Genomic DNA, 22,186 nt, shown 5'->3' with positions numbered 1-22,186 from the left:
ATGTAACTCAGGTCAGCGCTGTCCACTGCACACTTGTGTGGATGTGTGATGAACTTAAAAAGACGAGTGCTCTCATGATATTCTCCAAAGTGCGCTTTGAATGACTGCAGGAGATTAGATGTGAAGCCCGCTAGCTGCTGGAGATGAAGATGTTGATCAGGGTCACTTGCTGTGCATGCATCTTTAAACCCTCCCAGTTTTTCAAAGTGTAGTAAACGACCTGTTTCAATGTCAATGATGAAGAGTTCCAGCTTGTTTTCAAATGCAAACACTGCTTGTTGAAGGGATAAGACTGTATTTCCAACGCCTTGCATTTTCACATTGAGCTGGTTCAGATGTTCAGCCATGTCCACAAGATAGTAGAACTTCAGGAGCCACTTAGTGTTAGCTAACTCAGAATGCTCAACGTTTTTCATTTCAAGAAAAGTTCGGATTTCATTCAGACAAGCCGCGAAACGGCTGAGCACCTTCCCTCTTGACAACCAACACACATTGCTGTGCAGAAGCAGACCAGGATAATTATTCCCAACTTCATCCAGCAGTGTTTTTAAACTGGTAATCACTTAAAGCTCGGGCAACAATCAAGTTGACCACCCGAATGACCAGCAACATCACCTCAGCAAGCTGCTTGCCACTCATCTGAGCACAAAGCACCTTCTGATGTAGGATGCAGTGAAAACTTAGGATGGGTCTCTTTTCATGTTCATGAAGAAGCACTACGAATCCTCTGTTTTTCCCCACCATGCACGGAGCACCATCAGTATACACCGAAATAAGTTTATCCATTGGTAGATTGTTTTCTTTATCAAACTCAGTGAAAGACTTGAATAAATCCTCTTCTCTTGTTGTCTCTTTCATAGGCAAAACAGCAAGACTTTCCTCACATAGTGTGTCACTGACAGCATACCTTGAAATCATGCTGAATTGGGATAAATGGCTTACATCTGTTGACTCATCCAAAGCGAGAGAAAAGAATGGTGCTACATTAATGTCCTTCACTTGTGTTGCCTCAATTTGATTTGCCATCATAATGGTACGATCGTGAACAGCTCTTGCTAACAGAGGCATGTCTTTTTTTTTTTTTTTTTTTGTATTTTCTGAAGTTGGAAACGGGGAGGCAGTCAGACAGATTCCCGCATGCACCCGACCGGGATCCACCCGGCATGCCCACCAGGGGGCGATGCTCTGCCCATCTGGGGCGTTGCTCTGTTGCAACTAGAGCCATTCTAGCGCCTGAGGCAGAGACCATAGAGCCATCCCCAGCACCCGGGGCCAACTTTGCTCCCATGGAGCCTTGGCTGCAGGAGGGGAAGAGACAGACAGAGAGGAAGGAGAGGGGAGGGGTTGAGAAGCAGATGGGCACTTCTCCTGTGTGCCCTGGCCGGGAATCGAACCCGGGACTCTTGCACGCCAGGCCGACGCTCTACCACTGAGCCAACTAGCCAGGGCCCAGAGGTATGTCTTTTATTCGTTTGATTATCTTGTCTGTATCTAAAAAGTCGTCAAAAAGTTCATTGGCAAAATCAAGCATGAATGTTTTGGCATACTCCCCATCTGTGAATGGCTTTCCGTTTCTCACAATTGCTAAAGCACTAGCAAAGCTAGCTGAATTCCAGTCACCTTGTTGGGTCCAAACACGGAGTTGCTGCTGACTAGCTTGCACTCTGCACAGTAGCTCTTGACATGCTTTCTTCCTTCTGTCCCTCGCTGGATATTTCGATGCAATGTAGTATGACGTGTGTCGAAGTGCCACTTTATATTTGATTGCTTCATCAATGCAATTTTATCAGTGCATATTAGACACACTGCAGAACCTGTTCTCTCCACAAAGGCGAATTCCTCTGTCCATTCCTGCTGAAAGTACAATACTCATCTTTTTTTCTTTTAGCAATCTTCTTCGTCAAAAGGGTTTCTGCAATTAGCTAGCTGCCTACTTGATTAAAAGGAGGGAAGTTTACTTCTTGACCTCACGACGATCCATGTACGTTACGCATTATCCAATAAAAATTTGGTGTTGTCCCGGAGGACAGCTATGATTGGCTTCAGCCACCCACAACCATGAACATGAGCAGTAGAAAATGAATGGATTGTAATACATGAGTATGTTTTATATTTTTAACATTATTATTATTTCTTATTAAAGATTTGTCTGTGAGCCAGATGCAGCCATCAAAAGAGCCACATCTGGCTCGTGAGCCATAGGTTCCCGACCCCTGCTCTAAGTCCTTCCTGGGGTACATGGGGCTGCCTGGGAGCAGTACCCCATCCAGTTGTTACTTAACTCTTCCTCCTCCTGTGGTAGACTGCAAGTGGCAAAAAGCCTTTATACATTGGAGGCTTAGCAAAAGGCTAAGTTCTCCCTGCCCCCACCTCCATATTGGCTATGAGCTGAGTATTTGCCCTCATCCCACAGCCCCACTTCACTTGCTTGCTTAAGTTTCTGGAAGCAATTTACACGCCCTTCCTCTCACCCTTTGTTTGTTCACATGTTGGTTGATTTCACTTATGCATGGTGGGGGGGATACCTGTTTATGCCTTAAGAGAGTTCCTGTTTTTGCCTCAGATATGTAACTTTGTATCAAAGACTTCCTTATTTGCATAGGGCTATATAATAAAGCAAACTGGGGGCTATGGGGCTCTAGGATATTGCCAGCAACATTGAAGAGGCCTCCCGATCCCATCTGATCCCATCCTCTTTTCTTGGTGAGTGTATTTTCTTAATTCCACACCGTTCTCCCTCAGGACCCAGAATTACTAGCCGTGCAGGTCCCCTACTCTGGACAGTGTGCTTTCAGGGAAGCCTGCCTTCACCTACCAGTTCTGCCTGATTCCTTTGTAATGCATTCCTTCAGCAGTGTTTTTCACCTGTGATCTCTTATCTCAGTTTGTGATTCTGATCATTAGCGGTCAGACACCTCCTAAAACTAGCTATCCTGCCTGCTTATGCTTCCCCCTTTCATCTCAGTATTGGATACAAAGTAGGCAACTGAGTCCATAGTCCATAGTCGGTGAAAGAATAAATGTTTGCTCCAAATTCTAGAAGCATCAACACCTACTGTGATTGTGAATAGCGCCATTGTATTTGCACCCCATGCTGTTTGACAGTTGAGTCTTCTATATGTTGAAGAGCGTGTTAACTGGATTTTGTACCAATGGGTGAGTCAGGACAGGTGGAAACACTCAAAAACTCCATTAAGTCGGGATCTCTTTTCTTCTCCAGTAACTCTGCTACACCTCCACCTTTCCTAAAACAAAACCCAGAAATTGAATTAACGATGATGTCTGTGTGTGTCTAGCTGGGAGGTAGCTGGAGACCAAGATGAAAGGGCCAGGGTCCCCATTGCCCATCCCTCAAGTGTTTGACAAATGCTTGCTAAACAATTACAATGTGTCCAGGGCCTCCCTCCATTAAACAAAGAGAGCATCAGAATTATAGTCTTTGACCCTGGTGTATAATTTGCAGTGTTAGGCAATTTGATTTCAGATTATGAGGGAGAGATGAAAGGGGAGGGTTGTGACCCAGTCTCCCAGGTTAAAGTTGGTGGCATGCAAGTGGCAGCCTCTTTTGCCCCCCAGTAGTGTGTCCGCACAGGTTTGCTCATCAGGTGTGTCCGAGGATGTATGTGTGCGTGTGAAACGGGGCTAGGTAGGATCACTATCAGCCTCGAGGGGAGCCTCTAACCGGGCACCCTCTGGGGCGGGAGGGTAGCGGGCCGCCCTGGAGCCCGCGTGGGGCTGGCCCGGCGCAGTGAGCAGGTGCGAAAAGCAGGCTGCGGTCTGGCCCCACGGCGGCGCGCCCGGTGCGGATGCGGACGAGCGCAGGGGCCGAGGGCTGCGAGGCGCGGCTGCGGGCGGCAGGAGGCAGCGTCCGCCCGGGCGGCGCGCCGTGAGCGAGCCTCGCGCGGTGATGTCAGTGGCGGCCCGGCTGGCAGCAGCCGGTACTTCCTGTATAAAGGCGGGCGGGCTCGACTGCAAGCCCCACTAGCCAGTGTCAGCCTCTCGGCGGGAGGAGGCGGCGGCGGAGGAGGAGCAGGGGGAGGGCTGTCAAATTCGGGAGCCAGATTTTTTTCCCTTCCCCTGGCAAGCCCTTCCGCTTCCCCGGCTCCTGGCGTGACATCTGCGGACCGGGGACCTGTATGTGTGTGAGCGCGAAGGAGCGGAAGAATGGCAGTGCTCAAACTCACCGACCAGGTAGGGGGCGGCGGCGCCGGCGGGCGGGACGCGCGGGCGCGGGGCGGCGCGGAGCCCCGGCGGGGGGATGGGGGCGCGGCGCGGAGCGCGCCCGCGAGCTGTTTACTCGCGGCGAAGGGGAGGAGTGTGTGCGGCTCTCAGCTTCTCCGAAAGCCAGCGATTGTGGCTCCTTTCCCTGCGCAGTCCCCACCCTGGGCTGTCGGAACTGTGCGCTGGGGTGGGAAGGGGATGGGGGCGTCAGGCGCAGCTGGAGAGCTGGAGTGCGGGTGTGCACGGGTGTGTGTTGTCCCCGGGCCCGGGCTGCGCAGGGGGATGGGAGGCTCGAGGTGCTTCCCCGGCCCCTAACGAGTTGCGCAGCGTGGGCTCCACCAGCCCGTGCTGGCCGAGGGGAGGCTTGTCCGCGCCAGCTGGGAGGAGGACATTGGATGGAGAGGGAGAAAGGATCGTAGCCTGGGACCCTTCCCTAGGCCAAGCTGGAGACCGGTCCAGCTCGCGGCTCTTGTGTGGTCCGCTGTCTTTATCGGTGTGACATGACATTCTGACTTCCTCCTTAGTAGCCCAGACGCTGTATATATGTGTGGTGCACGATGGGGACCCTTGGAGACGATGCTCTGGGTTCTGGCGGATCTCTCCCAGGAGGAGAAGTCTAATCAGGAGCTCCACTCCCAGGAGGTGGACCTAGCTTATGCTGAATGCATCAGCTTTGTTGCTTTCCTGGATGAGACACCACACAGGGCAGCTTTGGAGTCCTGGTTTGGAGAGATGGAGTGATATGCTGAATGCTGGTCAGTCCTTCTGTAGGTCTGTGGAATGGAAACACTTCACCCGTGTGGACTCTGCTGCTTTTAGGACATTGACATTTAAAGGCACCCAACCAAAGTTGCATGACAAAACTTTTGCAGCCCCATCTACGAAAAAAAAAAGAAAAGAAAGAGAAACAACCTGCTCCCCCCCCCCCCCCCCCCGCCCATTTATTCGTGGATAGTGTGGTGAACATTGTCTTGGGGTCCTGATACCCTCAGAGGCAATCTTGACTATAAACGCGGTCACACATGCCGGTCCTCTGTTTTAAACATCTCATACTTCTTGAGTAAGTTGCATCTGGTGCCTTGCTTGTCCCCAGTTAGTATCCAGCCAGAACATCCGGCAACTTAAATGGAATCATTCACCATAGTGATTTGCTCTCCTGCCTTTTAGAGTCAAAGCTTTGATTTGCTTTCCCTAAGTATTCCCTTTGTAGGGAAGGGTTCACTGAATTAAAATTCATATGATCATTAAATTTAGCAGAAAGAGCAGCTGGTAATTGTGAAGACGACTTGTTCCTGTTGGTTCCAGAGCATTTAAATGTGTTTGTAAGCTGATATTAGGTTTCCCCCACCTTTCGGTCAGATACTTCAACAACTGTTGAACATTTGCTTGTTTTAAATCTTCCAGTTTTAGTCTGACTTAGTCTTGTCATCTTTGCCAGTACATGTTACTGTACTTGTTTGTTATTCCTAAATCTTCAAAGTACAAATAAATACTTCTAATAGGTGCTATTTTTTGCTTATCAAACGCACAGAATCATTTCACATAGAATTTTAGAGTTGTAAGGGACTACTCTAAAGACCATCTTAGCTCAAATCTTTCCTTTTGTAAATGAAGAAACAGATGTAGAGAAGTGAAGCATGTCTTCCTCAAGGACCACAACTATTGGCCTATTGGGTGGTATTGGCCTATTGGGTGGTATTAGCTCCTGTCTCCTGCCTTCCAGGCTTTTGTGTTTTCTGCTCAAGTTTAAGACACTGTGTCCTGTCATTGGATGTGTTGAAAAGTAAGGCATCTTCTTCTAAATAAATATCAACATTAGTGAAAAGTATATTCCTTGGTCTTACAGGAAAGAAAGTTATTTAGTCTTACGGGCTTATCAGAGTAGGACTTTCAAGATTTCTATTTTATAATATTTCTGAATATATAGCGCCCCCAACCCAACAAAGTAGGGTTACTGTGGAGGGAAGGAGTTGTAAAACCTTCATTTGGTTCCACTGCCGGATACATAAAAAGAACTGGAATTCTACAACTCAAGCACCAATAACTTTCCAGCCTATTTTGGGGCAAAGCCAGAGAAAGGCTGGGTGTGGAGGTGTTCTGGGTGGGGTGAGGTGGGGCGAGGTGGGGTAGTGGGCAGCTAAGGTTTCTGTGTGGCTTTGGGTCCAGGAAGTGTGTGGTCTGTCTTGCCTCATATAGTCTTACCTTTCAGTTTGAGACTCTAAATTCTTAGAAGCAGGTTCTGAACCTCACCAGGGGCTTAAAAAACTCTTTGCTTAAGCCCCTCCTACATGAGTTTTGCTCCATCATTATAACTAGGGAGCCCCCTGCCTTACAGTCTGCAGAAGAGGATCTAGCTCTCCATTCAGCTATTTGTAAAATAATGTTTCTTAACTCCGCCCTCATCTGTTTAACGCCCTATTTGTGTGGTGAATATTGGATTTTGCCAAAGCTCTTGGACTTTTAGCTTGACACATTGTTGCTCTTGATAACCAAAATCACAAGTCATCTTGGTTTAAAAAAATTTTTTTTGATAAAGATTTTTTTATTTATTGATTTTAGAGAGAGAGAGATAGAGAGAGAGAAGGGGAGGGGGAAGAGCGGGAACCATCAACTCAGTAGTAGAAAGAAAATGACATTTCCTGTGCTGCTGAGCGTGGGGGCAGGAGCTTGTTGGACTATGGCAGTCAGCACCTCAACAGTCAGTCCTGCTCATACAAGAGGAGGAAAGCGCCTTTTCTAACTCTGTTTTGGAAGAGTAAAAAGAGGGGGGGAAGGAAGATGCAAGTGTGGTTATTTTTTTTTTTTTTTTTTTTTTTAAGATGAGAAGGCACTGGGAGCTATTGCTACAAACAAACAAACTTGGCATTTAGCACTTCTGCATTAGTAACTGTGACTCTTCTGTCTTCCTCTTCACAAAACATTGTTTTTCTGGTGGCGATAGAGGGACCAATGATCCTGGTTTGCCAATGACGGGTTTTCCTAGGACATGGGACTTTTGGTGCTCAAGTAAACCAGGATGAGTTGGTCACCTTACGTAGAATAGAACACACTCACCTGTGTAATGAATATGGTAACGTCATTGTTTTCTTCAAATGGACATTAGGTTTATTTATATCTTTGATAATGTGAGGTATTTTTAAGTGTGGAAAAGAAAATTCTTTTACCTACAAATGTAATACATTTTGGCTTAAGACAGCCATGAAACTGCAATTTGATTTGCTGTTGAGCTTTTAGGGGCTGCTCTCTATGTCACATAGTTAAGATGCTGTAGTAACTTTAAGTGTGAGGTCATATCTTCAGCTTGGTCCCCCCAAAACTGTTTAAAAGTTATGAAGCCAGAATGGTAAGTCTTGTTGGACCTTTGAAGTGTTCACTGCGTCCTCTTACCTGAATTTGCTAGTGATAGCAGAATGCTACCTCCTCCTCAAGGGCTGCCTGTAGATACATTGTTTCAGCAGGTGGCCCTTTCTGGAGCTTCCTGCCTGGAGGCCTTCTGGATCGGTGTCCCATTGCCAAGTCCTAGTTCACACTTGAGTCACCCATCTTCGTGCCAAAGGCGGTGGTTGGCAGCTGTGGTAGTGGCAAGAAACTAGAAATCCTGTAACTTCGAGAGCAGTATTTCTAGCCCATAGTGTGGGGGCCTTGGGACCTCTGGTGTGTTTTACTGGCCGCCCTCGTCTTCCGCGGCTCCCTAGAGCACTGGGCTTACAGCAGAGACTACGCTGCAGTCCTGCCTTCAGCAGCAAAGAAGGGGGAAGAAAGGCTTTATTCTTTGGACTGTTCTTGAGTTGTTTTGGGATCCAGTCACATGGTTTGGAGAGTGCACTCGAGGGCTGGTGTTTCATGGCAGAGACCTAATAAACGGCTTACATTTATCTTGATCTATTGTACACTGGGCCCCTGCTGTGAATCATCCTTTTAATCCTCGCAGTGCTGGCAGCGTGATTCCTGTTTTATAGACGAGAAAACAGGAGTAGAGAGGCTAATTGACTTGTTCAAGGTCACACGCCCAGTAAGTGATCTAGCAAGGTGTCCACCTACCCTGGCAGTCCCTATTGCATAGGTGGGGCTCTAACCAGAAGGCTATCCTTTGAATAGTTGGAAGGGCAGTGCTGCCTAGGATTTGTGCCTGCTCTTACATACGGAAGCCACAGGGTGAGCTGGAGGGCTGCACTGCTCCCAGCTCTCTGGCCAGACCCAGTCTGTGAGATTTGGGAGCTTCTCTGAGGCTTCTGTTCCTACCAGACTCGTTTCTGGCATTTCCAGTAGCCTCTCCACCTCCCCACCCTGGTGGATGATTTGATGGTTGGTAACTTGGTGATTTTTTTTCCTTGGTCATTAACATATAAACTAGAATCATTATAGAAAAATCAGAAAGCTAAATAAGCAAAAAGAAAAACTTCAAACCGTCTGAAGTTCTGTACTCAGAACTACTCTTGACATCTTGATATATTTCCTTCTAGTCTTCAGTCTCGGTAGCCAGTTACAAATTTTAAACTTTCTGCGTGATAATGACAGTATCTTTCTCTCGAGCACAGAGCTGATATCTGTGCTGTCTGGATGACTTTTCAAGATAAGCTGAACCTATGCTTCTCTGAAAGAAATGATGGGCTGCTTGAGTGTAAATCTAGCAGCAGCAAGATTTAGCCCTGGATTGATTGAAACTTTTTTTTAAAAAAAATTCTACTTCAACTTCCTCTTTTCCTCAAAACAGAGAGTAAATGTAAACTCAAAAAGGCACAGTTGTTTGTACCAGAAACAGGACCAAACATTCTTTACAAAGATTTTACTTTCAACAATATAATGGGAGTTTCTATGGGCTAAAGTATAATGTGAAATAACTTAAATATAGGCAGGAACTACAGCGATCTGATAATCTTGTGGTTTCAAACGTGTTGCAAGCTCTGGCTCTCCTTTTCTGTCTTCCCCTAAGAAAATCCCATATTGAATCTCAATATATAAAAGAGCTCACCAGGAGTAGTGGTCCCAGAGGCCTTCCACACACAGGTCATCTGGTGTTGATATTATTTGAAAGTCCTTTGTATGAGAAAATTACTGGTGACTGGCTCAGTGGTTTTTTTTCCCCCTGACACATCAGGTACTCTAAGAACAACAAAAAACAAACATTTATAAGTGTTTGTAGATGATTAAGAGTTATATAGAATTTGGACAACCAAATCATTTGAATCCAAACTGGGACAACTTTTGAGAATGATGGGAAAAAGCTGGGGAGACAGGTGTGAACCAGGACTGTCCCAGGTACACCTGGACACATGGTCACACTTTATACATTTATGTTTGCTCACCTCAGGCTTGACAGTAGCACTAGTGAACTGCCTTTAAGTGTGTTTGACTGGTAGACTAGCCACTCATCTTTTGAGTCAGGTTTATACCAGAGCAGGTATTGTAGAAATTGTTTTTTGACCATGTGCAAGTCCAGAGTTGGAAAATGACTCCCGTCTCACACCCCAGTTGTGCCAGTCAGCGGAGGGCTTGCAGGAGCACTGTGTCAGAAGCATCTCGACTCCGCAGCCAAGGATGGGGAGAAGCGTAATGACTGGTTATCGGGGTTTGCTGTGGGCAGAAGATAAGGCAGAGGTGGCATATACTGTGCATTATTAGGCAACTCTGTAGGCCTCAGGTTCCTCTTTGTAAAATGAAGAGGTCGGACTGGATGCTTTGGGTGCCTTGGCTCCTCCCTCTCTCTCTGCAGCTCAGCTTCTGTGGGAGGGGCGTGCTCTTCACATGGAGTGTGTGGTAGTCTTCCACACGAACATGGCCATCAAGGGTGCATCTGTAGATGAGCTCTAATTTGACTCTCTAGGTAACAAGTCAAGCAGTTAACTTCAGGCTGCAGAAAAATGTTTGAACCAGTGTCAATGATTTAGGAACTGATGCCCGCCCTGAATGGTAATATCCCTTCATTTTATAGATAATCCCAAGATTTTTTATTTTATTATTATTATTTTTTTGTATTTTTCTGAAGTTGGAAACAGGGAGGCAGTCAGACTCCTGCATGCGCCTGACCAGAATCCACCCGGCACGCCCACCAGGGGGCGATGCTCTGCCCATCTGGGGCGTCGTTCTGTTGCAACCAGAGCCATTCCAGCGCCTGAGGCAGAGGCCACAGAGCCATCCTCAGTGCCAGGGCCAACTTTGCTCCAGTGGAGCCTTGGCTGCGGGAGGGGAAGAGAGAGGAAGAAGAGGGGGTGGGTGGAGAAGCAGATGGGCGCTTCTCCTGTGTGCCTTGGCTGGTAATTGAACCTGGGACTCCTGCACGCCAGGCCGATGCTCTAGCACTGAGCCAACTGGCCAGGGCCGATTTTTTATTTTATAGATTAGTTTTATATAACAAAATTTATGTAATAATATGATATAATCTTATAAATGTTTATTTTAAATCTAATTATTATTAACTAAAAATTTTTAAAAGATTTTATTTCTTGACTTTACAGAGAAGAGAGAGAGGGACAGGGATCGAGAAGTATCAGCTGATACCTTTGCTGTCACATGTACCAGGCAAGCCGAGGGTTTCAAACTGTTGACCTCAGCATTCTGGGTCAGTGTTACATCCACTGCACTACCACAGGCCAGGCTATTATTACATTTTTTCAAAAATTGATTTGAGAGAGAGAGAGAGAGAGAGAGAGAGAAACATTGATTTGTTGTATCAGGGTGATACTCTAACCAACTGAGCTATCTGGCCAGGGCTATTTTATTATTTTAAAGTAAATTTATTGGGGTCACATTGGTTAATAAGATGATATAGGTTTCAAGTGTATGTTTCTGTGATACATGATCTGTATATTGCAGGGGTCCCCAAACTACGGCCCGCAGGCCGCATGCGGCCCCCTGAGACCATTTATCCGGCCCCCACCGCACTTCTGGAAGGGGGTACCTCTTTCATTGGTGGTCAGTGAGAGGAGCATAGTTCCCATTGAAATACTGGTCAGTTTGTTGATTTAAATTTACTTGTTCTTTTTATTTTTTTATTTTTTTTATTTTTCTGAAGCTGGAAACAGGGAGAGACAGTCAGACAGACTCCCGCATGCGCCCGACCGGGATCCACCCGGCACACCCACCAGGGGCGACGCTCTGCCCACCAGGGGGCGATGCTCTGCCCATCCTGGGCGTCGCCATGTTGCGACCAGAGCCACTCTAGCGCCTGAGGCAGAGGCCACAGAGCCATCCCCAGCGCCCGGGCCATCCCTGCTCCAATGGAGCCTTGGCTGCGGGAGGGGAAGAGAGAGACAGAGAGGAAAGCGCGGCGGAGGGGTGGAGAAGCAAATGGGTGCTTCTCCTGTGTGCCCTGGCCGGGAATCGAACCCGGGTCCTCCGCATGCTAGGCCGACGCTCTACCGCTGAGCCAACCGGCCAGGGCTACTTGTTCTTTATTTTAAATATTGCATTTGTTCCTGTTTTGTTTTTTATTTTAAAACAAGGTATGTGCAGTGTGCATAGGGATTTGGTCATAGTTTTTTTTTTATAGTCCGGCCCTTCAACAGTCTGAGGGACAGTGAACTGGCCCCCTGTGTAAAAAGTTTGGGGACCCCTGGTATATTGCATTGTGTGTCCACCACCCTAAGTCAAGGTGTATTGATTATTCCCTTATTGCTTTTTAACCAGCATCATATTTGCCTCTCTGTCTGTCATCAGAGGTTCAGAGAGTGGGTATGGTCTCTTATCAGTGTTTTTGCTTGTAAAAAAGTTGGTAGCCCAAGATGGAAATTAATGATATATGACTAGTTTTTAAAGTTATGACATTCATAATTTTTAAGGATCCTTTTATTTGTCCTCTCCTTTGAAAACTCTGAAAATTTGGCCCTGGCTGGTTGGCTCAGTGGATAGTCAGACTGGCATGCGGACGTCCTGAGTTCAGTCCCTGGTTACGGAACACATGAGAAGTGACCATCTGCTTCTACTTTATTTTTTTGACAGAGACAGAGAGTCAGAGATAGGGACAGACAGACAAGAAGGGGGAGAGATGAAAAACCTCAATTTTTCATTGCAGCACCTTAGTTGTTCATTGACTGCTTTCTCATATGTACCTTGACTGGGGGGATACAACTGAGTGAGTGACCCCTTGCTTTAGCCAGCGACCTTGGGCGCAAGCTAGTGACCTTGGGCTTCAAGCCAGCAACCTTTCGGCTCAAGCTAGTGACCATGGTGTCATATCTATGATCCCACACTCAAACCAGCGACCCCACACTCAAGCTGGTGAGCCCATACTCAAGCTAGATGAGCCTGTGCTCAAGCTGGTGACCTCAGGGTTTCGAATATGGGTCCTCCATGTCCCAGTTTGATGCTCTATCTACTGCGCCACCGCCTGGTCAGGCCCATCTGCTTCTCTTCCCCTCCCTCTCCACTTCTCTTTCTCATCCCCCCTCATAGCCAGTGGCTTGTTTGGTTTGAGTGTTGGCCTCAGGTGCTAAGGATAGCATGGTTGGTCCAAGTGTTGACCTCAGGCACTAAAAATAGCTTGGTTGATTTGAGCATTGGCCCAAGACAGGAGTGGGGGTTGCTGGGTGGATCCTGGTTGGGGTGCATGTGGGAGTCTATTTCACTATCTCCCCTCCTCTCACTTAAAAAAAAAGAAAAGAAGGCCCTGGCCGGTTGGCTCAGTGGTAGAGTGTCGGCCTAGCGTGCTGAAGTCCCGGGTTCGATTCCCCGCCAGGGCACACAGGAGAAGCGCCCATCTGCTTCTCCACCCCTCCCCCTCTCCTTCCTCTCTGTCTCTCTCTTCCCCTCCCGCAGCGAGACTCCATTGGAGCAAGATGGCCCGGGCGCTGGGGATGGCTCCTTGGCCTTTGCCCCAGGTGCTAGAGTGGCTCTGGTCCCAACAGAGCGATGCCCGGAGGGGCACAGCATCACCCCCTGGTGGGCAAAGCGTCGCCCCCTGGTGGACGTGCCGGGTGGATCCCAGTCGGGCGCATGCGGGAGTCTGTCTGACTGTCTCTCCCCGTTTCCAGCTTCAGAAAAATACAAAAAAAAAAAAAAAAAAAAGAAAAAAAGAAAATAGAAAATGTGTCTTGTATTCTGTTAATTGGACCAAGAATAAGATGTATATAGACCATCACTGGGCTGTTTCAGGCTTTACTAAATCAATGCTTGCTTGAATTTCTTGGTTTTCATAATTCCCTCTCTTTTACTTTCATGCTTCATAAGAATCCCAGTATAACATTCTAAGATATCCAGGAGACCGTTTTTCCCCAAGGGAAACGCAGAGCTCCTAGTAAAATTAAGAGAAATTGGTAGGAAAATCTGAGGCCTAGACATGCAAAATTTAATTATACTTCTAACTTATATATAATGGTTTCAGTGTTAAATTGCTTGAGTTTATTTTAAAATAACACTACAATGGGAATCAGAAGATCTGGATTCTACTCATAGTTCTTTTTCTAATAGTCGTATTATGCTGGGTAAGTCCTGGCCTTAGTTTCTTTGTCTGTAAAATGGGAGTGGGTGGGTGGAGAATCCTCTAAAGTCTTCCAAGGTCTAACATTCTGAGAGCGCCCAGGTCTCCCAGTGCCAATCTCTTCTCAACCCATGGAATCTGGTTTCAAAATGACTCTGCCTTCCATGAACTCTGACTTCCCTCGCTGTGTGGTGGTGGTAGCTTGCGAGGAGAGTTCACCAGGTCTGAGAAACACGACTTCTGTCTAAGGGTCAAGGGTACTTTCCCCAAGGGTGTCATCTTCTAGAATCTCTAGGAGCTATGTTTTCGGGACACAGAACCCCTTTGGCTTTTCTCAGTGTGGCCCTTTTAGAATCCCCTGAGCCTCTTTCAGAGCAAGGGGATGAGCCTCTTTCAGAGCAAGGGGAGCAAACCTCGCAGACCTCACGTTTGTCTGCTTGGATCTGGGGTGAGCTGGAGCCCACCTTCCTCAGAGGTGCTGCTTCAGCGAATGGCCTGGGTTCTCCCCATCATCCTGTTTTATGGAACTCCACAGTAACATCTGGGTCTAACACATTTATTTCCCAACTGTTGGCCCCTGGGGTTGGGTGCAGTTGACACAGTGACCACAAACTTTCTCAAGGAGGGAATTCCTACATGCAATCAACAGCCTCTGTAGGGGTAGATATGCTCAGTCTGTGCAGGAAACTTGTTTTGGTATCTAAAACTGGAAGAGAAAGAGGAAGTGAACACAGAAGTGTCAAGACAAAAAGCCAGGCAGAAATTCAGGTCTGTGGAGACAAATTAACCAACCAATTATTGTTAAACAATGGTCTCCAAAAGGGGGTTGCCTTTATCCGAGGGGTGAGCAAGATGGCTTAGAGTTTGGGAAAGAAAATGTAGGATTCATATGTCTTTTTAAAATCCCTTTTATTTTTGTTTATTTTAAAAATATATACTACATACTACTACTATAAAATTCTCTTAGCTCTACTTCCCATTTTTTACCACTGGGCCAAACCACCTCCTGGATTATTGCAGTGGCCTGCTGACGAGTCCTCCCCATCCAGGGTGGGCCCTTCCACTCTCCTTAGAGTGATGGATCTCAGATCACGCCACTTATTGATTCCAAACCCTCCAATCTCACACAGAGGGAAAGCTGAAGTCATAGAGTGACCTACCAGGCTCCTTCCACTCAGCCTTCCTGCTTATCTGTCAGCTCTGTCTCCTCCTCTCTCTGCCTGGCTCCTTGGCTTCAGCACACCAGCCTCCTCACTATTCAGTGAACGCACCAGGTGTACTCCTGCGTCTGGCCCCTTGCTGTTCCCGCTACCTGTGAAGCTCCTCCCAGATATCCACGTACTCTGCTCTCACCTCTGTTAGATCTTTACTCGAATGTTACCTTCTCAGTGAGTACTTTTCTGACCACTCTATTGAAAATGCCCACTCTACATTTTCTGTTTTCCTTTGTTTTTTTCTCCATAGTACATATTCCTTGTACCATATTAAAAAAATATATATATATACATATATATATTTTATTTTATTTTATTTTTTTATTATTATTATTTTTTTCATTTTTTCTGAAGCTGGAAACAGGGAGAGACAGTCAGACAGACTCCCGCATGCGCCCGACCGGGATCCACCCGGCACGCCCACCATGGGGCGACGCTCTGCCCACCAGGGGGCGATGCTCTGCCCATCCTGGGCGTCGCCATGTTGCGACCAGAGCCACTCTAGCTCCTGGGGCAGAGGCCACAGAGCCATCCCCAGCGCCCGGGCCATCTTTGCTCCAATGGAGCCTTGGCTGCGGGAGGGGAAGAGAGAGACAGAGAGGAAAGCGCGGCGGAGGGGTGGAGAAGCAAATGGGCGCTTCTCCTGTGTGCCCTGGCCGGAATCGAACCCGGGTCCTCCGCACGCTAGGCCGACGCTCTACCGCTGAGCCAACAGGCCAGGGCATATATATTTTAAATAAAAATTTATGCCTTAGCCAGGTAGCTCAGTTGGTTAGAGTGTTGACCCTATGCACAGAGGTTGCTTGTTTGATCCCTGGCCAGGACACATCCGGGAACAGCACAGGGTTCTTGTCTCTCTCTCACCCTTCTCTCGCTAAAATCAGTCAATAAAAACAACAACAACAGCCCTGGCCGGTTGGCTCAGCGGTAGAGCGTCGGCCTAGCGTGCGGAGGACCCGGGTTCGATTCCCGGCCAGGGCACACAGGAGAAGCGCACATTTGCTTCTCCACCCCTCTGCCGCGCTTTCCTCTCTGTCTCTCTCTTCCCCTCCCGCAGCCAAGGCTCCATTGGAGCAGGAATGGCCCGGGCGCTGGGGATGGCTCTGTGGCCTCTGCCTCAGGCGCTAGAGTGGCTCTGGTCGCAACATGGCGACCCCCAGGATGAGCAGAGCATCGCCCCCTGGTGGGCAGAGCGTCGCCCCTGGTGGGCGTGCCGGGTGGATCCCGGTCGGGCGCATGCGGGAGTCTGTCAGACTGTCTCTCCCTGTTTCCAGCTTCAGAAAAATGAAAAAAAAATTAAAAAAAAAAAAACAACAACAACAAAAAAAACAACAACAACAGATTTTAGAAATAAAAATTTATGTGCAGGAGAAATACAAATAACAAGGCAAAGATCTTTATTGTTGTTAGGTTGGTTGAATCACCACTGTATCTTCAGCACGTGGAACCGTGGAGGGCACACAGTAAATGCTCAATAGATATTTGTTAAGTGACTTAAGTATGTGTGTATGTGTACATGTTCTAATGTTTTTACTCATGAAGTGCTCAAACTAAAAAATTGGAAACTTCTATAAACAGAACTTTCATCTGTATACCGTGATATTGGGTTTCTATTCGAGCAAAATTGAGAGAAAATTCTCTGCACATCAAAGGATTAAAGCTCACACGTTGTCTTCTTTTCTGGTTATATTCCCCTTCTCTTTTTTTTTAATTTTTTTAAATTTTATTATTATTTTTTTATTTATTCATTTTAGAAAGGAGAGGGAGAGACAGAGAGAGAGAGAGAGAGAGAGAGAGAGAGAGAGAGGAGAGACAGAGAGAGAGAAGGGGGGGAGGAGCTGGAAGCATCAACTCCCATATGTGCCTTGACCAGGCAAACCCAGGGTTTCGAACCGGTGACCTCAGCATTTCCAGGTCAATGCTTTATCCACTGCGCCACCACAGGTCAGGCTATATTCCCCTTCTTTTTAAATTGAGCTTTTGGTAGTGGGGATGGGTTACCACTGTAGTTAGTTCTGAGTAAGTTCCATTTTTTTTTTACCGGAGAAAGTGTTAGGGTGACACTAGGGAAAGGAAGATGTTAATCCTAAGTATTATGAGAAGGGATACTCACCCCCATGGCAAGGGGGAAGTCCTATGTATTCAAGCATTCAAGGAATGTTTATGAACTCTATCTCCATGGGGATAGTTGTAGTCCTCTGCTTCCCCATTTTCCAAATAGGATGAGAACAGGTAAGAACAGTTAAAATACATTAGTTAGAAATCAGAGAATTGGGAATGAGGAGACAAGGCAATATTCATGCTTTATGTGATTTAATCCTAACAACATCTCTATGAGAAAGTGGCTATTACTTCATTTAGAGGAAAATGAGAATGGAGAGATTAAGTAATCTGTTCAGGTCACATGACTCGGATTCACCTCTGGGCAAGTTTGACTCAGACCTGCACATTCTCAGTTGTTGTGCTTCTGGCCTCCTGAGAGGATCACAGGAGGCCCTTTGCCTCATGGAACTTACGGTCTTGTTAAGAGATGATACTGGATGCTCTGTGCGTGGAAGGCCCTCATTGAATCTTTACTGAATACATGTGACATGAAACAGCTCCTATACCTGGTATAGTGCAGATTTAGATGACACTTTGGGGTACTGAACAGAGACTACAGAAGTCCAGAGATGGGCAGAATTTTTAAGAAAGGCTTCAGGGACCTGGAGGGATTCCAGCGATCCTTAAGGAAGGGAATGATTTAGACAGCAGATGGCTGTGGGAGGCCCGCCGGCTGAGTGACGTGCCATGTACCTGTCGCATAACCTGAGGATTGTGAATTTACCGAAGCATACATTTTGTGTTAGGAGGCAGGAAAGAAATATTCAACATGCAAACTTGGAAGGAAAGATGTTTGTATATTAACAAATCTTGCTCACTTCAGTTCTTCCGCTAGGTAGTGCAAATCTTCCTGAGACAGAAATTAATGAGTTTTTGTCTGGACAAAACTCATTGTTTCCATTTGTTACATAGGCATGATCTTTTCAAATTAGTTTGTATCCCACCTTGTTCCAAAAAGCATTGAAGCATAAAGTAAGGTATTACCTGTGAGTCCTTTTGTGTCCATGGTACCACCTGCTTGAATAGAATGTTGCAGGCCTTACTTCTCATGCAACAATTTGTGGACAAGCATGTATCCTGGAATAGCACAGATGGAAAGGGGCTGGGTGGTCTTCATGGTGCAGGAAGTTGACCGCATAATGTAGTTGAACTGGAGATGACCTGTTTTTAACCTTATAAAGTCTTTAAAATAAACAATTATTTTTAAAAATCCTGACTGGTCCTGTCCGGTTGGCTCAGTGATAGAGCACTGACCCAGTGTGTGGAAGTCCCAGGTTCAATTCCTGGCAGAAGTGACCATCTGCTTCTTCCCTCCCCCATCCCCACTTCACTCTCTCTTCCCCTCTCACAGCCATGACTCGATTGATTTGATTGCGTTGGCCCTGGGCACTGAGGATGGCTCTGTGGAGCCTCCACCTCAGGTGCTAAAAATAGCTCAGTTGCAAGTATGGCCCCAGATGAGCAGAGCATTGGTCCCAGATGAAGGTTGCCAGGCCCGGTTGGGGTGCATGCAGGAGTCTCTCTCTCTCTGTCTCCCTTCCTCTCATTTAAATTTAAATTTAAAAAAATTCAGACTATGGCAAATCTACAGGAATAATGACCTCATTTCTTTATTTCTTCTTTTTTTTTTTTGACAAAGAGAGTCAGAGAGAGGGACAGATAGGGACGACAGACAGGAAGGGAGAGAGATGAGAAGCATCAATTCTTTGTTGTGGCATCTTAGTTGTTTGTTGATTGCTTGTTCATTGATTGCTTTCTCATATGTGCCTTGATGGGGGTGGGCACTATAGCTAAGTGAGTGACCCCTTGCTCAAGCCAGCGACTTTGGGGTCATGTCTATGATCCTACGCTCAAGCCAGCGACCCTGCGCTCAAGCTGGCGAGCCTGAGCTAAGGCCAAATGAGCCTGCGCTCAAAACGGCAACCTTGGGGTTTTGAACCTGGGTCCTCCATGTCCCAGTTTGATGTTCTATCCACTGTGCCACCGCCTGGTCAGGCTGATCCCATTTCTTTAAAAATAATCACAAGAAAAAAAAATAAGATGGAGGAGAAATATATAGATTAAATGAGAAGTAAAACACATAAATTAATTACAGCAAATAGATTTGGATTCTGATTCCAACAAACTTAACACAACTTCTATGAGACAATCAGAGAAATTTGAATATGGACTGTATATTTGATGAATACGGTATTGTAATTATGTTTGAAAAGTGTTTTTTTTTTTTTTTAATTTTATTTATTCATTTTAGAGAGGAGAGGGAGAGAGAGAAATGAGAGACAGAGAGAGAGAAGGAGGGGGGAAGAGCTGGAAGCATCAACTCCCATATGTGCCTTGACCAGGGAAGTCCAGGGTTTCGAACCGGGGACTGCAGCATTTCCAGGTCGACGCTTTATCCACTGCGCCACCACAGGTCAGGCTGAAAAGAGTTTTTATCTTACAAAAAAATAAAACCACAGCCTGATGTGTGGTGGCGCAGTGGCTAAGCATCAACCTGGAATGCTGAGATCGCTGGTTCAAAACTCCCAAGTTTTCCCAGTCAAGGTACATATGGGAGTTGATGCTTCCTGCTCCTCCCTTCCCCGCTCAAATCAATAATTATTAGGAACAAAACAAAACAACAAAAACAAGACCAAAATCACAAAATGTTAGCATTTTCCCAGGGCACCTAAATATATACTTAAATGACTAATTTTTTTGGGAAGCTATTTGTCTTTCTTTTTACTTCTTCCTGCTGTCTTCGTGGCCCTTCCAACACCACTTTCTTGATAGAGTATCTTTATTAGAGTTGTTAGAGTCCTTTTTGTCAGAAAAGCACGCAATTCTGCTCATTTTGTTGCCTAAAGAATGTTTCTGAGTTAGTTATGAGATTCACCCATCTGTTGATTTAGTTAAAGTAGCTCTCCTTACCGGTCAGATTATTTGAATATCTGCCTTAAAATCACAGTTTGTATGCCATTAGGAAAACCTAGCTTTGGCTGTCCTTGCAATCAATTTCATTGTAAGGTATTTCCAGGGGAGTTGCCAAAGATCACTTTGTTACATTAACTTTTTAATCATGTTTCTATTTAAAGTGGGTCATTTTTAAAGACAGCAAGCAGTGATAAGGTGTCAGTTTTCATGACCCTTGCTGCCACACCCCTCTTTTAACCTGAACAGGAAGTGGGTGTTGGTTGCTTCCCTCACAGATTTCCGTGTTGTATTAGGCATGCTGAAATACCTTCATTTATTCCTACAAGTGTGAAAATCCTTCCATATCCTTTTTAATGGAGTCCAGATTTACTAGTAGATTGTAAGCTTGAGAAATGGCCAACTGCAACTTGAGTAAATGTTACTGTCATGAGTAATGTAGAAGCCAGTGAAAGGGGTTTTAGGTACTTTGGAGACAGTATATATTTCTTGGGGTCCTTGAGGCAAGGGTAACTCTTAGTTACTAATGCTCCTTTTCTTAGCAGCCAGGAGGAAGTAATCTTTTTTTGAGGAGTTGTGCTTTTTATTTAGCAAGGAGTCTTATATCAAAGTTCCAGGGTATTCTATTACTGTATAAATAATATTTTAAAGCATTGTGGCATCTTACTGAACAATTTCCCAAAATACAACATGGGAGTAGTATAGATAAGAGAATACTGAAGTTGATGTTTGGACTATAGTCCAAAAAATCTGGACCATAATCACTTTTCTGCTCTAACTAGCTGTGTCAGTCTTCCTGAGACACAGATTTCCTTAACTGTAAAATGGGGATAATAATAATGGCTTTATAGGGAAGTTGTGACAATCAAGTGGAAAAAAGAAAAATCTTTGTACAGCAAGTGGCCCATGATAGGCAGGCACTCAATAAATAGCCCTTCACTCTCTAGTTGGTTCTTAGATTGTCAAATTAAAGAGGCTAGTTCTCTAGGGTCAATTTTAGCTTTATGAGGATATGATTTTATCTATTTACTTTTGTTTTAAATTTATGCCCATTTATCTGGTCTTCTTTCTCTCTAACTTAGATAACATTGGTGGAAGGTGCTCCTATTTGTTTTATTTCTGTGTGAAATCTCCATATTTTGGTTCGAATTGAAGCATTTTGAATGAGTTGCATTTCTCTTTCATTTCAGTTTTAACAAATTAATTGACAGTTTATTTGACTAAAAAATAAATGTGTGTTGAAAACATTCTGAGGAGTTTGTAGTCATCCTTGATTGAAGTTGTCAAAAAGAACTGTAAATTAGTTATGAGAATGCCACTTCCTCTTCACAGAAGTATAAAATCATGTCTTTTTGAGGAAGTGTATAAGAACAAAATAGTTGATAGAGCAGTCTTCACAAAAAAATCACCATGGCAGAATTTCTGAAAAACACTGGTATAAAATTTTAAGCCTTGAGTGGGTATATACATGAATACAGAAAATCATAAATTTCTCTGAAAAAAAAAATGTGATTCAAAAAGTCAGATGAAGAATCCTTTGTAAAAAGTCATTTTAATTTGTAGTTTTTTTCTTTTAAAACAATAGAATGCTTTTGAAAGAGGAGCTAAGTTAAACATTACTAGGTATGTGTGTATATTATAATTCTAAAATGCATTTCAGTTTGAGGTTATACCCAGTTAAAATGAAGGACAAAAGAAAAAAAGTCACAGGAAAATGAAAATGGAAAACCGGAGTAGAATAAAGAAACAGGAGAGAAACATGTTGTTGGTTTTTTTTAAAGAGGGAAGGAAGAACTAATGGGAGGGAGGTTGACCATGCTACTTTCGGAGGTGATTGTTAGAGGTGCTCTTGAACTTGAAGCTGAATTGGTATTCCCTACTAGCCTCTGTTCTTTAAAATAGTTTTTAAAGAACTGCTCCTCAGCCACACTGACACTTCTTGACGTTCTAGGATTGGAAGAACCAGAGTGGAGGTTGTCCTTAAGCTGCAAAGGAAATGACCAGAGAGCTGGAAAGAATCAGGCTGAGGTCATCTGCTCCCTCCTTTGGGTCCTCATGCTGATACAGAACCTTCAGAATCAATGTACAGTAGTAGCTGACAGAACATCAGTTCACCACTTGTTTCCCACAGGGGAAGACAGGAATTGGAGGCTTCCAGTATACTGGTTTCCTAGCCTAGTAACTAGTTTCCTGTGACATCTCAGATTTTAAACACCCACTGCCTGTCCTTGTGAGTTGAACTCAAGAAGGACATTTGTCATCACTGCTTTATTACCTTTTCAATTTGCCTTTCCAAAGACCTAATTCTTACCTCCATTTCTGC

General features: G+C 45.4%; 1 protein-coding gene across 12 annotated transcripts in view; it reads left to right on the top strand.

Moving 5' to 3' along the window:
- The first annotated feature begins 3,962 nt into the window (after positions 1-3,962).
- ANKRD44 (ankyrin repeat domain 44) overlaps positions 3,963-22,186 on the top strand; it is a 345,918-nt gene continuing 327,694 nt past the window's right edge. For all 12 annotated transcript variants that reach the window (XM_066346438.1, XM_066346434.1, XM_066346430.1 and 9 more), the window contains exon 1: positions 3,963-4,191. In XM_066346438.1, the coding sequence (XP_066202535.1) occupies positions 4,165-4,191 (27 nt within the window). In that variant the 5' untranslated portion in view covers positions 3,963-4,164. The remainder of the gene's footprint in view (positions 4,192-22,186) is intronic.

Source organism: Saccopteryx leptura, chromosome 7 (genome assembly GCF_036850995.1).
Source record: "Saccopteryx leptura isolate mSacLep1 chromosome 7, mSacLep1_pri_phased_curated, whole genome shotgun sequence".
NCBI lineage: Eukaryota > Metazoa > Chordata > Mammalia > Chiroptera > Emballonuridae > Saccopteryx > Saccopteryx leptura.
This window is presented reverse-complemented; position numbering and strand designations above follow the sequence as displayed.